Source organism: Strongylocentrotus purpuratus, unplaced genomic scaffold (assembly GCF_000002235.5).
Source record: "Strongylocentrotus purpuratus isolate Spur 01 unplaced genomic scaffold, Spur_5.0 spur5_scaffold_6, whole genome shotgun sequence".
NCBI lineage: Eukaryota > Metazoa > Echinodermata > Echinoidea > Camarodonta > Strongylocentrotidae > Strongylocentrotus > Strongylocentrotus purpuratus.
The window spans coordinates 4,745,278-4,761,142 of NW_022145612.1; the positions used below are offsets into that span (position 1 = coordinate 4,745,278).

The 15,865-nt window shown below is 35.1% G+C and overlaps 1 protein-coding gene across 2 annotated transcripts in view; it reads right to left on the reverse strand.

Annotated features, from left to right (window-relative positions):
• LOC594811 (unconventional myosin-Ia) overlaps nucleotides 1-15,865 on the reverse strand; it is a 77,298-nt gene that overhangs the window by 30,830 nt on the left and 30,603 nt on the right. For both annotated transcript variants that reach the window (XM_031000178.1, XM_031000179.1), the window contains exons 3-5: nucleotides 11,344-11,459; nucleotides 8,097-8,191; nucleotides 7,276-7,380 (exon numbers count right to left, since the gene is read on the reverse strand). In XM_031000178.1, the coding sequence (XP_030856038.1) occupies nucleotides 7,276-7,380; nucleotides 8,097-8,191; nucleotides 11,344-11,459 (316 nt within the window). The remainder of the gene's footprint in view (nucleotides 1-7,275; nucleotides 7,381-8,096; nucleotides 8,192-11,343; nucleotides 11,460-15,865) is intronic.

Consider the following 15,865-nt stretch of genomic DNA (forward strand, 5'->3'; position numbering starts at 1 on the left):
AACTGGGTGGCTGCTGTAATATAACTATGGGAATTAAATAATTCAGCAGTAAAGGGGTTACAAAATGTGTCATTATAGTTTTGTATTGCCTATTTCTTGAAGGTATGCAGAAGGCAAACTTACATGTAAACTGTACCCAAAACCAGCTTTCATATCATGTATTAGTATACCATATTGGGGTCAAAAGATTTTCTGCTTAACCTATTGCCTATGGAAACTGGGTGGCTACTGTATATAACCATGGACCTACTATGGGAATTAACTAATTCAGCAGTTAAGGGTTTACAAAATGTGTCAATTTTACTAATGACATTTGTTTAGGTTTGTAACTCTATGGATACAGTTGATGGAGGATAACTGTCAAAGTGTATCCTGTCTGTCTAGTTACTAAGCCTAACAATAATAAATTATCCAGAGTTACCCCCAAAGCTAACAAGATTGACAGTATAATGACAATGAGTGATCAAAATACATCCTCTTGACATGTTTAAGAGATTCATCATGTAAACTGTCTTTGCAAATTGACAACTTCTTGTACAAGCAAAAATAAATCTCAAGTTATCTCCCACAAAATACCACCCATTATTTTAGTTTTGTATTGTCTACCAAGATCCAGACAGCCGTCCAATTATAAACTTGCTCAACAGTGAGTCACCCCACAGATACTCATATTATTAAAGGCATACTGCAAAAAATATTAGTTAGTGAATTACAGAATAATGATGGTCTATAAGTTCAAATACAGAGAAATATAAAATGTAAATTATACTTTGAACAAATTTGACCATCTCACAGAAACTGACTTGTTCTTTGATTGAACAAATGCACAAACGCACTTAAAAGAGGATGACAATAATTAATGGCTATGGTAATTAATAATTTATTAATTTCATTTCATTTCCAATTCAATCAGTAGCATTTAGAAATTACCATAGAATACAGACCATCATCGTACCGGTATTTTTAAATGTTGAAATTACTAAGGAGCCCTTTTCATATTTGCTGTACTACACTGTAGTACCAGAAATATTCTTTTTGTGATTTTCATAGTTCTACAAAGTTTTCCAGAGCTGACTTCCACGCTGTTCCTCTACGTATTTTGTTCCCTGCAGATCGGTTTTACTTTGTACAGGAATAATATTCTACATTTCATCAATAATGCTAATCATTCATGAACAGTACACGCATTCTTGCTTTCAGTTTTCCACCCACTTCTAAAGCGGGTTTCACACCAGGCCTTACGTAGAGTTGCGTAGTGTTGAGCACCGACTACGCTGGCCTACGTAACTACATGTATACGCTGGGGGACGCAATAGGGTACGCGAAAAGGATGTTTAATTTTGTTCGCGTACTTTCGGCGTATACACTAGACACAGAAAGTACGCTTTTTCTACGCAGCACTACATGTATGTAACCCTACGCAATAGTCTCTTCCTCAAGCAAGTTTGACAAAGCAGTAAAAGCGTAAAAAGGCGTCCTAAATCCTACCTGCACACCCAAGTACCCTTTACGTCGGGCCTACATACATGTAAATGCACGCAACCTTGCGCCTGTTATATGCAACCTTACACGTAAGTACGCCAGTTGCATACGCCGTAGGTAAGTGGTGCCTAGGCACAAGATACGTACTCAGTACGCCACACTACGCAACTCTACGCAGATCCTGTGTGAAAGAGGTTTTAGGCCCAATAACTGAAAATAAAGCTTCTGGCAATTTTTTCAATCTTGAGGAATCCCTTTAACAGTCATTCTTTTGACATCCCGTAATCCCTAGTTGAGTGAAAGTATCCTGTAAGAGAACATTGAGCAGCTAATGATAATCCCGTATGGGATTCAGGGACTTACCAGTATCAGATACACCAGGAATGAAATTAAAACGGGAACTCTATTATATTCTAGGTTTTTTTTTAATGTGGTAAGTGTTGGTGTGAATATGATTATGCATGCACGGTAGGAAAAAGAGTAACCCTTCTATTCATTCCTTTCTGAATTGAATAAATGCCATTAATGATACAATTTTATTAAAACAAGTTGGAAACATACCGGTACATGTACTGGTATATTTTGAGCAGCCAATGGTGATTCTATATGATATCTAAGGATTTCCCAGTATCGGTCTTGAGATAAACATGTACATGTGCCAAAGATGAAATCGATACAGGAACATCGATTACATTTGGCCTCCATGTATGTCTGCAAATATCAAATTCAGATTGATGGACATTTATTTTTGGCTACCCTCTCAACTCCCCCCCCCCCCACCCTCTCTTCCTCGGAAAAATAATGTGAAACAGCTACAAGTAATTTCAAAACTGTGCAACTGCATTCTATATTTTGTTGAATACTGAAGACAGTAATGCCAATGTATGCACTGAAGAAAGACATTTTGATGTATGTATTTATGAATATCACAGTAGTACGTGGTGCAATTTCTTTTTCACAAATTTTGATCAGGTTTTAAAATGCCCTACAGTGTATACCTGGTTATAAAGACCGCTATTCATGAATACGACCCCCTACAACTTCTCTGCTGGCATCTACATGTATAATCTGCAATTTTTCGAATACCTAAACATCATATGAATCAAATGCATTAAATATTGTAACTATCCAAATTCACTGTTAATCTACTGGTAGATATTTGGACAGTGATGTCTGCAAAATATGTATACACTCAGTAACACATATTTGTTACATAGATTATAACCAAGAAAAACATTTCTGATTGAGAATTTTACTCCTGTTGATTGAAAACAAACGGACTTATCTCTCTCTCTCTCTCTCTCTCTGACAAATTTAAGAGCTAGAGCAGGCTTCATCCTGGATCATTCTTTTGAGACTGGAATGATCAACCTTTGGTATTTATCTTCTTGATTTATCTCTTAAAAATGAACCAAGGATGTCTCTATTCAAGACAAACCCACGTTCTGCAAACAAACGCTCTCTTCTAAAACACGGCCTTCCCTTGTGAACTGACATATTTCATACCACAGACAAGAAGTATTGATCAAACATAAACCAACTTCCACTATGCTTTGTTTGCTCATAATAGGATGTATGTTTTATCATTTAAACATTAACTTTAAACTTCAACATTGGATCAGGAAATAAAGGAGATCTCCTATCTCCTACAAACATTCATGACATGAATACATTATTCAGACATTATGTGCACAGTAATTGATAACTAGTATGATGACAATACATTTACCAACAATGGCATAGCACATACATCGTTGTGAAACTTACTTTAATATTTCTCTCACAAATGACAAAATGTCTATGCCTCAGAGTGTATCATCTTTTCAGAGACAGAAGGGTGTTAATTCTATGTTAAAGTATCTGATTTAATGCTCTTCTTGCTCCAAACAGATGATATTTTTGGTAAATGAAAACTAGACAAGAGAATAAACTACCTTCGCTCCGGAAATAAAAAATGGCAGAAGCCCAGAACAATATTAAGCAATGTTCACCCCCTCCCCTAACATCTACAAAAAGCTTCATACATTGTAGTACGATTTCATTTATTGTAACTTGCATATATGAGTAAAAAAAGTTGTAAGAGAAGTGTTCACGTAAGCCCTCACAGTGTATATACATGTGTACCTACTACTGCAATGTTTAGGCCCTTCCTGAACATGTTTTTTCTCCTATTTATGCAAATAAGATTTTAGATGAGGCGTGAGTTTCAGAGCGTGTGATTTCAGCTATTGAACCATGTGCTAAACATGAACAGAGATGACATCCGTTCATACATGTTTGTGTGCATGATTCTTTTGTTCACCCTATCTACATGTAGATTTATACTTTTTTACAGTATGGAATGCTTGCAGATTTTTAGCCATGTTCACACATGATGCATCAAAACATGTATAAGAACAATTCAAAGGAGCTGTGCCAAAATAAAATGATTTTACGAGTAATGAATGGTAAATGGAAGTAACAAAAAAGTATGATGTGCAGAAAATAAGCCCCCAGTAGTGCTTAATTCCGTGTATCTGTGTGTTATAAGTTACAAAATATGTGTTTAACATAATAAGTTCATAATGTAAACAATCTTAATGTCTTTGCTAAGTGTTTCGTTACAAAATATTACATTGTCCTGTTACAAATTATTAATCGGCTGCCCACAGAAAGGCCAGATATGTATCCTCAATGGCAGTTCCAGCCTTCTGCAGGCAGCAAATGAATTGTATTTCATGTTGCTAGGTAGGGCAAGTCATCGAGCTGTATGACCTAGCAACAACTAATGTTTACGAATTGCATTCAGACTATGCAATAAAAATCACAGGTCAATGTATTAGCTCGTTGCTTGGTAAACATGTACAAATTTGAGTACAGTTTGAAAATGGTCTATTAAAGTGCACTAAGCTTTAGTCATTTCATTTTGCCAAAGTGGCTTTTGAGGCTGTTTATCTTGCCTGTGTGAATAAAGCTTTAAAGTACACCACACCTGACTGTCTGGTAGCGAGCTTACTCAGGGTGCGTTCAATCGAATTTTCGAAGCTAGAATCACAAACATGAATCACAATTCAAAACGCCGTTACAAAAAGCAAGGTCACTGCGGTTTGCGTTCAAGCGATTTTTCATCAACGCTGATTCTAGCTCATTGCGAGCCAAACCACTGCGCATCACACTGCGCAGTATGGCCCAGGAACTTCGGCGCGCGCTTTCTGGAATTGTTTACGGCCGACTGTCGACTGCTGTTTTGAGCATAGATCGCAAAAATAAGACAAAGAATGAGAAGGTGATAGAAGGAAGAAACAAAGAATAACATAAGGAAAGACAGAAAGATAAAGTCGATAGAATGATTAAAACAAAGAATAACATAAGAGAAGGTGAAAGAAGGAAGAATCGAAGAATAACATAAGGAAAGACAGAAAGAGAGAGTGATAGAATGCTTAAAACAAAGAATTACATAAAAGGTGATAGAAGGAAAAAACAAAGCATAACATAAAAATAGAAGGAAAAAACAAAGAATAACATAAGGAAAGACAGAAAGAGAACGTGAAAAAAGGAAGGAACAAAGAATGACATAAGGAAGAACAGAAAGAGAAAGTGATAGAATGATTAAAACAAAGAATAACATAAGAGAAGGTGAAAGAAGGAAGAATCAAAGAATAACATAAGGAAAGATAGAAAGAGAAAGTAACAGAATGATTAAAACAAAGAATAACATAAGAGAAAGTGATAGAATTATAAATATAAAGAATAACATAAGAGAAGATGATAGAAGGAAGAAACAAAGAATAACATAAGGAAAGACAGAAAGAGAAATTGATAGAATGCTTAAAACAAAGAATTACATAAGAAAAGGTGATAGAAGGAAAAAAACAACGAATAACATAAGTATAGAAGGAAGAAACAAAGAATAACATAAGGAAAGACAGAAAGAGCAAATGATAGAATGATAAAAACAAAGAATAACATAAGAGAAGATGATAGAAGGAAGAAACAAAGAATAACATAAGGAAAGACAGAAAGAGAAATTGATAGAATGCTTAAAACAAAGATTTACATAAGAAAAGGTGATAGAAGGAAAAAACAAAGAATAACATAAGAAAAGGTGATAGAAAGAAAAAAAACAAAGAATAACATAAGTATAGAAGGAAGAAACAAAGAATAACATAAGGAAAGACAGAAAGAGCAAATGATAGAATGATAAAAACAAAGAATAACATAAGAAAAGGTGATAGAAAGAAAAAAAAATAACATAAGAATAGAAGGAAGAAACAAAGAATAACATAAGGAAAGACAGAAAGAGAAAATGATAGAAGGAAAAACAAGGAATAACATAACGGAACAGGCCACGATGGTATAGTGAACGCAAATTGCATGCAAAGCGGGCGCGCGGTTTTTCCCAAACCGGAAGAGGCTTCGTCATGCAATCATGATTGAGAACTCCGTCCGTTCAATCGAATTTTAGCGACCGTGATTCTTTTGAATCATGATACAAAACGCATCTTTTTCAGCGTTTCATGTTTGTGTTTTCAAACACGTTTATTTTTACGACCGACGAAAAAATCGCTTGAACGCATTGCGTTTTAAACTAAACGTCTTTAGAAACCGTGATTCTAGGGTGAAAAAGTGTCGATTAAACGCACCCTCAACCATGTTTAGAAATAGTAAACAGGTGTTTTGTATTTGTTGAAAGTTAACTACTCCATTGCAGCTCATTGCATTAATATGTAAACCAATGCAAATAAGGCAAGATAATATTAGCTTTGAAATGAATAAGTCTGCGAAAGGTCCCTTTTTGTTTGACCTACATACAAAACATACATGGTACTCATGATTGAAAACAAAAGCTGGAGTGGTTGTCTGTGTGGCCTAGCCTTGAATAACACCAAAAATAGGCAAATGTGGCTAATTTCATGAATACAATGTTTGTAAAGTAAACTGTTTCCCTGGTGTGGCCATGGACAACAGGTCAATGAAAATATTATATCCTTTATATAAACACATGTAGCAACATTACAAAAATATTATATATAGTTTAAGGTGTTCTTCTTGGATTAACTATAGGAAGACATAATTCCTCAGGGAAAATAAATTTGACCTTTATTTTTGGTTTTTGTTTGTGTTGTTTTGAGTGTCTATCTTGGTGTCTAATTCTTGTGTTTCATTTTGTTTTGTTCTATTCTTATTATATTCTGTTCTGTTCTGTTATGATCAGAGTTGTTTCGATTTGCCTGAGCTCTTTAACTTTTCAGAGCTACATTTAACTAAGTGACTCAACTACTCAACACTTTAATGTGTTTTAATTAGGTGATATGAAGGCTACTATTTTGAATTTGTAATTTTATATTCTTGGGGACAATATATGTAATATTTTATCCAAAGTGCTAACAAGTATCAACATTATGTAAAAGACAAGCTAAATTGTCCCTCTGGCATTTCACCATACCATAATGTTAAAAATTACTAAATCTCCTGTTGAGAGCTAGAAGTGTGTGATCTCTACATCAAGGTACACAATATTCTTGTTGTAATGAGCAAGGCTGGAAGCTTCGTTTGCAATTCGCTTGAAGATGTCGTTGAAGAAGCTGTTCTTTTAGCTCCCCAAAAAATTAATCATTTTTCTGTCTTTCCTTTCCTCTCTCTTTTTCTCTCTCTTTTTTTTTCTCTCTCTCTCTCTGATATGACATTAACTGTTATATTAGCCAACTATTCTCTACTCAGCAGCTCTCTCTTACACCTGCAAAAACACTAATCTATCAACCATTTTTTATTAATTCTGAGTAAATTAATAAAATAAAATATGAAGTTACTTACATTCTAGGACTGGATTGCTTTGTAAGAGTTGTTCTTTGACCGTGTCTACATCTCCTCCTTTACCACACACTGCTGCTACATACTGCATAACAATTTTGCTGGCCTCTGTGCACATGAAAGAAACATAGGAAAATAAATGAATTTTTATTGTGGAAGAAAACATTAGGGCATAGACCTATTCGTAATATATGTCTGTCTCCCCTTCTATCTCTCTTCTTCCCTCCTATCCCTCTTCTGCCATCCTTTCCTCCCTCCTCTCCTTGCTCATCTCTTCCTTCCCTTCCTCTATCCCTTTCGGTTTCTCTCTCCCCTTATTCCCCCTTCCTGCCCTCTCTCACCCTTCCCCCTTTCCTCTTTTCTCCCCCTGTTATCTCACTTCCTCTCTCCCCCTTCTCCCACCTCTCCCCCTTCCTCTCCATCCCCTCCTTTTACCCATATCTCTCTTTTCCTATACCACATCCCTCTCAACTACAATTGATTAGTAACATCAATCATATCCTACATATTTTCTTGATTTTTTTTTAATGTCTGATACAAAAAAAAAAAAAATAGTAACTGTCAGCATCCATATTTGTTGTAAAAATGCACCCTAATCAAGCAAAGTAAATTACTATCTGCCAGCAATGGCCCAAATGTTATCATCTCACATCAAAAACACCAAACAGGGATAAACAGAAGTCAAATTAAATGGAAAACGCACAACATCGCTGCATTCCAATCTCATGACAAGACAGGAACTCATTCCTAAAATTAGCTCTCTCATGGGGTACATGAATCTGGAACCCCCATGACATTGGACTTGAGAGGGTGGTATAAATCACCTGTTTTTCCTGCTCCACTCTCGCCTGAGATGATGACACACTGGTCTCGATTCTTGTCTCTCATGTCCCTGTAGGCATCGTCTGTGATAGCATAGCTACATCCAAAATAGATACAAGAAAATAAAAGATTCAATGTCTGCACAGGGAGGTAAAGAGTTGGTAAATATTGAATAAAGTGTTTTTATTAGTATGGGGGGGGGGGTGAAAAACAGCAACAATGGCCATTGGACGGGGGGGGGGGGGAAGTAAATGGATGGGTGAACTGTATTTCAGAAAAATGAACGAAAGCAAGTACATTTTAATATATCTTGGAAATCACCCTGCCTATGTAATGACATACAGACCTTTATATACAAATGCAAATTGTGTTCAAATACACAAATTACATGAAATTATCAATAATAATTTCATTTCCTTCTTTGATTAGATTCATATACAATTTTAGTTTAAAAAAGAATTGTTACAAATGCTTTCATTGGAAGGAATTTTGCAAAAACATGTCAACAGGGCCATTTCCTTTTAAATCAAGGGAGCATAAAAACATATTTTGACCCATTCAAATATTCCCCTATGATCTCAATCTATTGTCATTTAATGAATTCAAGAATTCTATCAACCTTTAGGCCTACTTTGACAGAAAAAGGAAAGAATGTTGATATGTCTAGACACTAAGAATCAGACTGAAATTCAGTTGAAATAATGATCAGTTTCAATTTCTCCAGATGAGTGTTTTTATGTACCTCCTTAGAGATTGTTTTTGAGACAAATCATGGCAGAATTTAAACCCTTTGGGGTTGGAAGAATTTACTGTAATATGTGCTAAAAAGAATATATAACTGCATGTGTCTTAGATGAGACATCACAGTGTTAAATGAGCACAACAAAAAATACCATTACAAATTATTATTTTTTCTCATTAATTTGTGAATAAGTAGGCCGATAGAATTCAAATCAGGTTTTTTTTAGCTTTTAAATGTTTCAAGTCCATCACTATATTTTGATGAACCAAAGAGTACCAAAGTTTAGATTTCCAGGCACAAACACATATTGTTGATAATTTTTGGATTAAAAAAGAAAATCAAACGTAACATCAAAGTAAAACAAGTAGTTCATTTCAATACTCAGATACAACTATATTCAAGGTATATGAATATATATTTAAAGAATTTTTCTATATAGAGAATACTGCTCCATCAATTTTGGAAAGTGACCCCACACAATTCTGGACAGAAAAATGTAGTCATAGGGACTCCTTTAAGAGTCCCCTCAGATCTTAGCAGGGATCTGGGTGGGGTACATAGAACCAGAGTGACCCTACCAGCATGATGCCATGATACAGACTGTGAATCAACTAAGTTTAGATTTCATCATTCTCCAATATTTGAAAATGCAGTTTCATATTGGAAATCATTTCTCTATTATTTTCCATAGTATAGCCAAAGAATATGAGGGACTAATAATAAATGAAGGTAGGGGGCCTACGTGTACGAATTCGAAAGGAATTTGGTTGATCGATCAATTTTCCATTTTATAGTCAAACATTTGTTTCTGTGTGCAGTGTTTTCCCCTGTATGTGGTTTTTTTCAGGAAGATTTACTTGTAGTTGAGTTGTCATCTTTTTTATGTTTCCAAAACCTTGCAATACACTTACCAATCTCTCCTTATGACACACCCACCAGTACTTATCCTCATCTCTAAGAAGAGGGAGGGGAGAGGTTTGCTGTGTATGCTAGTATACATGAAGGCAAAATGTTACCACTCTTTTATAAGCTTAGAACTATTAAAAGACTCAGAATATAAATTTCATCTACTCCTGCATGTCCATGTTAAGCTGATTGTTAAAGGTACAACCTGAATCACCCGATATCAAATATCATCCCTGCAAATTAACACCATATTGATTCTATCTAATCATGGTCTTATCCTACAATACCCCATGCACTGAGAATATGCAGTTATGTTTACTCATCCAACTTACTATCCAAGAAGAGAGACAATGAAGTTGTGGTTACACATGCTCTAATTAAGCCATGCTGTAAAACACAACAGTTGAGTTTACACTTCTATTATTAGACAATGCATGAACTAAGAATGAACAGTTACATGTACATGTACCAGGCACGTAGCCACGTGGGGGGGGGGGGGGGGGGGCTCTAAAAATTTCCAAGATCGGTTGAACTTTTTTAGACCCCTTTTTAGACCTCGATCGATGTGCCCCCCCCCCAAAAAAAAAAACACATTAAACTCTGGCTACGTGCCTGAAATGTACATGTATGTTTTTCAGTTGGGTGGGTAAGCTAAAGAATAAATAGGGTAGTTCTAAGTCAATTATGTAAGACTGACATTTTGTTTAAAATAAAAAAGAAACTTGATCTATCATTCATGAAATCAAATACATGATCAATATGCTTAAATTCTCAACAATGTTAAAATTTGTATGAGGTGGATTGAATTGCACCTATATCATGCTATGTTTGCATGTAGAAGTTCATAGCCTCACCCTGTAATGTTTGTGTTGAACATAAATGTACTCCATACTTGTACACATGCATGTACATGTATGCATGAACATGAATACAATTTTGATGACAAACTGTCAGGAATATTTGAATGATCAATTCAGCAAATACATTTCCTCATGGCATTGATAATATAATTGGTATTTCACTCGGGGAATATTTTCATATGCTCCTTTGTCAACAAGATCTGACTGTATTCACAAAACATTGATTGATGAATGGAATTAATGATTTGGTTGAGTTGGGAAGGTGAATGAAAAATTGACTGGAGATTTACAAATCCGTGTTGCAAGCATAATGCTACTTGTATCGGTACACAATGCAGGTAATCATGTACATTTTGTACATGTATGAATGCAATTGAACTACTGTTAAAATACAGCAATCTAAATTCTTTCAAAGTATTAATCATTTTTCCACACTGTTTAGGTTTGCATGAATTTCTATAACTTGTATGACATAATATGCTCCAATGACAAATGGCTTTGTATGTAATATTCTTCACTAAATCAAATTCAGAACTTTATCCCTTGACCAAATACTATTGTATACCTAATTAACTCAAGTCCTAACCCTAAACTTAACCTAAAACCTTATTGCTACCCAAGACTTAACCACATACATATTTTCATTTGTTTAATGTTGTCAGAATGCTGTACAACTGAATTAATACATATATTACCAGGAAGAAATGGGTGGTTCTTTTTATAAGGGACTAAAATACTTACATGTGTGGAGGTAGTTCATAAAGATTCATGCCTCTGTATTCCATAATCTTCTCCATTGTATAGAGTGGTAGCTTGGTGTAGGGATTAACTGAGACCACCACGTTGCCAATGTATGTCTGTGATATCAAGAAAAAACATATAATCAGTATATGGAAGATTACAGGGTTGGTTACAGCATTTTATGAAAATCATTCCGCTTTAAAAATGAAATTCATTCCACTTTAAAAATAAAATGAAGATTGCCCCGATGCAAAGATTATGAAGAAACTATACATGTAGTTTATATTTCTAAAGCTCTTTCTTTACACTTATGCAGATACTTTATGAGAAAGGGATTGCAAAGTATCTCTCGACAACACCCATGTCCAGTAGACAGTAAAAAATGTTGTAAAGCCAGGAATTCTGGTACCCTGAGGAACATTTCCATTTTTTGGTAAATCAATGCTTAATTTTTAAAGGTACAGTGTAATTGAAATAGTAAACAAAGTGGAACACTTTCCCTATAGGCCCGCCTTCACTATCTCGAGATTGCCAAATATCCAGCTATTTGAACTATCCCGATCGCAAGCTATCCAGCTAATTGCGTCTTCATTAGAACGAAGTAGCAAATTAGCTGGATAGTTGGTCGGGATAATATCCCAAGATATCTTGGTCTACTTTGCAAAATATCCCACTATTTCCAAACTAGCGGGATAGTTTGCGACCGTCTTCATTAGACCGAAGTACGGAGTCAAATATCCCGATCCCATCATGCACCGCTCAGCGGTATAGATTGCATGTGCGCGCGTTAGTACAACTAGTTAACACGGAAAACCGGAAATCGTTGTGCATATGATGGGATCGGGATATTTGACTCCGTACTTCGGTCTAATGAAGACGGTCGCAAATTATCCCGCTAGTTCGGAAATAGTGGGATATTTTGCAAACTAGACCGAGATATCTTGGGATGTTATCCCGACCAACTATCCAGCTAATTTGCTACTATGTTCTAATGAAGACGCAAATTGGCTGGATAGTTTGCGATCAGGATAGTTCAAATAGCTGGATATTTGGCAATCTCGAGATAGTGCAGACACGCCTATTGTAGAGTCAATGTCCTGAGTGGGAAGAGGGTGGGATAGGGGTTCTGTATGTATCAGGCTCATGTGTGTGATAACAAAACAAATAGATCATTCAAATTGATGTCATCAGATTAGGTTTACAGTCGTGATATACCTCAAACTCAAATTCAAATCACTGCACCCATTTCTTTCAAATTGTAGGCATGCTTAATTTGGTTACTCATCTAACCCCTATGTTGAATCAGTAGGCCTTCATTACCCTACTATTGTGATACATATATTTTGAAATCTGATTCACATATTGCCAATCAATTCTGGGATACCACCAGCAAAAAATACAATTTTTTAAATAGTTTCTTTGTCATTAAATGGTCTTAACAAAGGCAACTATAGCAGTGCCAAGGAATACTTCTGATTATATGCCACACTGTATGTCCCTGTTTATATTATAGGCAGGCATCTTTAGCAGTATTCAAAATATATGTACGGTAGGCCCTTCATCAAATCAGGAATACACATTGGAGGATTCAAAGAAAAGTTAGTACACCCTTTTGGAAAATATGAATTCCAATAAAACTCCTTACGTCGTTGCACTACCGGTACACTGTTTTCATGGAATAAATATGTTGCAACTAGAGGTACATGCAGGTATCAATATCACAGAATACAAACTCTACATTGCTCAAGAGCTTGCGTTTTTTTAATAAAACATTGTAAAAAGTTGTACTATTTTCTTCTTTTGAAGCGATGAACTCACTTTTGTTGTAAACTGTAATATCTTGATCTTGAATACAAAACATTGAATGACAAGAAAGAGAGCTAGTGCACAAAAGTTCACACTAGAAATAATTAAACAAAATGTAGTTCATGGACACAATAACTGAGTATTGATTCAGGCACCTACTGTACAAAATTGCATAATAATCTACAGTACTACCAAGCATTACATGTGTGAGAATCAATGTTAGTTAATACCGGTCAATGACCATTCTGGGAGGTGGTTTTAACCGACTGGTAAACTACACCCCAGAAGGAGTGGCATTATTGGAAATCAATGGACTATATGTGGTTTCATCCTTTTCAGGTTGACATCTGGTACTGTATTCAAACATAAAACAGGGGAAATAGTACCAGGTAGTCCTTGATTTGTTTAGAAAATTCATCAGTTTTCTCACTTAGTCTGTGCCAGCCTTATCTGTTCAAAAGTCATGTAACATGTACATTGACAGCTGGATATATTTGCTTGAATTGATTACTTTGAAATCAAAAAAATTAAGACCAAATATTCAATATCGAAACAATCAATGTTTATTTAAAAACTACAGGGCCAACACTTTAAATATATAGTAATTGCCCCTCATTTATGCAGAGATTTAGTCCTTGTGTATTTATTCTAACGTACGGTACAAATTAAAAATTAATCCAGTGCATGCAATCATGCATTCTTGTAATTAGTCATAAAGGTACCGTATGTTTCATACTATTTGGGGCGCTGCCCAGTGTTATATCATACATGTAAAACAGACCTCAGGTCAAAATAAGGGGACTCGTACTATTAAGATACATTTGTAAATTATGTGTATCATGTCTGAGTGATCAAGGCATAACAATTATTACCCCCCCCCCCCCTTCCTTTACATTTCCCCTCCGGATGAAGTGAACACTGTAATTCTGGAAGACAAGCCTGATGTAGGTGTTATACAATATTTCCTTCCCTCCCTTGAAAGAGTTTAATCCACACAGCGATGGCATTTCTTATCAACTCAATGACTGACTGATCAAAATATTCCATTGTGTATGGATGTTAGACTAGCGTCCATAAATGTCACATACATGTGCTGGGGCAACAGTTTTAGCAGCTCTCGCCAATGTATGTGACAAGTAACAACAGTTCCAGGTATGAAGTGTCCTGTTAAAAATAGATGGGATTAGGATGATGTGTCGTCGGTCCCACCCACTGACATGATTCTAGCCACTTTCCAGGTGACAGGAAACCTCAGCAGGGTATCATCTGTCGTCTTTAACACTGCCAGATTTAGGGGGCACAACCAAACCGACATGCCCCCTTCCCCACCTATTAAAACCCAAGAGGCATACAGTACACTATATGTACTTCAAGTGCACAACTCCATGAATGTGCTTTTTTGTTAGCTTGCCTGCCAGATTTTTTCCCAGAAAATCCCCCTCCCCCGGTTTTTAAAATGAATTTCGAGATCCCTCTTGGTCTTCAGGAAATTCTACCCTAGCTCCCTCCCACCATGCTGCTCCATTAGGAAATACTTTTGAACATGAACATATAAAATTCATAATTTGTCATAATTATACTTTCCCCATAAGGCATTAATGAATAAAGTCTCAAGCTATGGGGGAACAGTATGAATACTGATGAGGCTACCCTGGGTAAACAAGACATATTATTATTATTATTATTATTATTATTATTACTTTTAAGGTGTCTATAAAAATAGGTTTCATGTCATTCTGTAGTAAATTAATGTGGTATTTCCTAGACCCTCAATATAATAATTTTGCTTCAATCTCAAGCTTGAGAGTGTGTATACTTTTACTTTCAAATAATTCTTTAGTTTTGTTACCTTTGATATAAATTGCGAAGAGTCAGCTTTATTAAGGATCCTGAACATTTTGGTTGAACAAAATTTTCTTGAAGCTCCATCATTTACAATGTACAAATGACCTAACTCTACGAAAGACCATTAGTGCCACGAAGAAAAAAAAACACACTTTCTACTAATCTGTTTAAACAGATTACGATATTTCTTCTAATCTGTTTAAACAGATTATAATCTGTTTAAACAGATTACGGTATTTCTACTAATCTGTTTAAACAGATTACGGTATTTCTACTAATCTGTTTAAACAGATTACGATATTTCTTCTAATCTGTTTAAACAGATTATAATCTGTTTAAACAGATTACGGTATTTCTACTAATCTGTTTAAACAGATTACGGTATTTCTACTAATCTGTTTAAACAGATTACAGTACTTCAACTAATCTGTTTAAACAGATTATAATCTGTTTAAACAGATTACGGTATTTCCACTAATCTGTTATAACAGATTACGATATTTCTTCTAATCTGTTTAAACAGATTATAATCTGTTTAAACAGATTACGGTATTTCCACTAATCTGTTATAACAGATTACGATATTTCTTCTAATCTGTTTAAACAGATTATAATCTGTTTAAACAGATTACGGTATTTCCACTAATCTGTTATAACAGATTACGATATTTCTTCTAATCTGTTTAAACAGATTATAATCTGTTTAAACAGATTACGGTATTTCCACTAATCTGTTATAACAGATTACGATATTTCTTCTAATCTGTTTAAACAGATTATAATCTGTTTAAACAGATTACGGTATTTCCACTAATCTGTTATAACAGATTACGATATTTCTTCTAATCTGTTTAAACAGATTATAATCTGT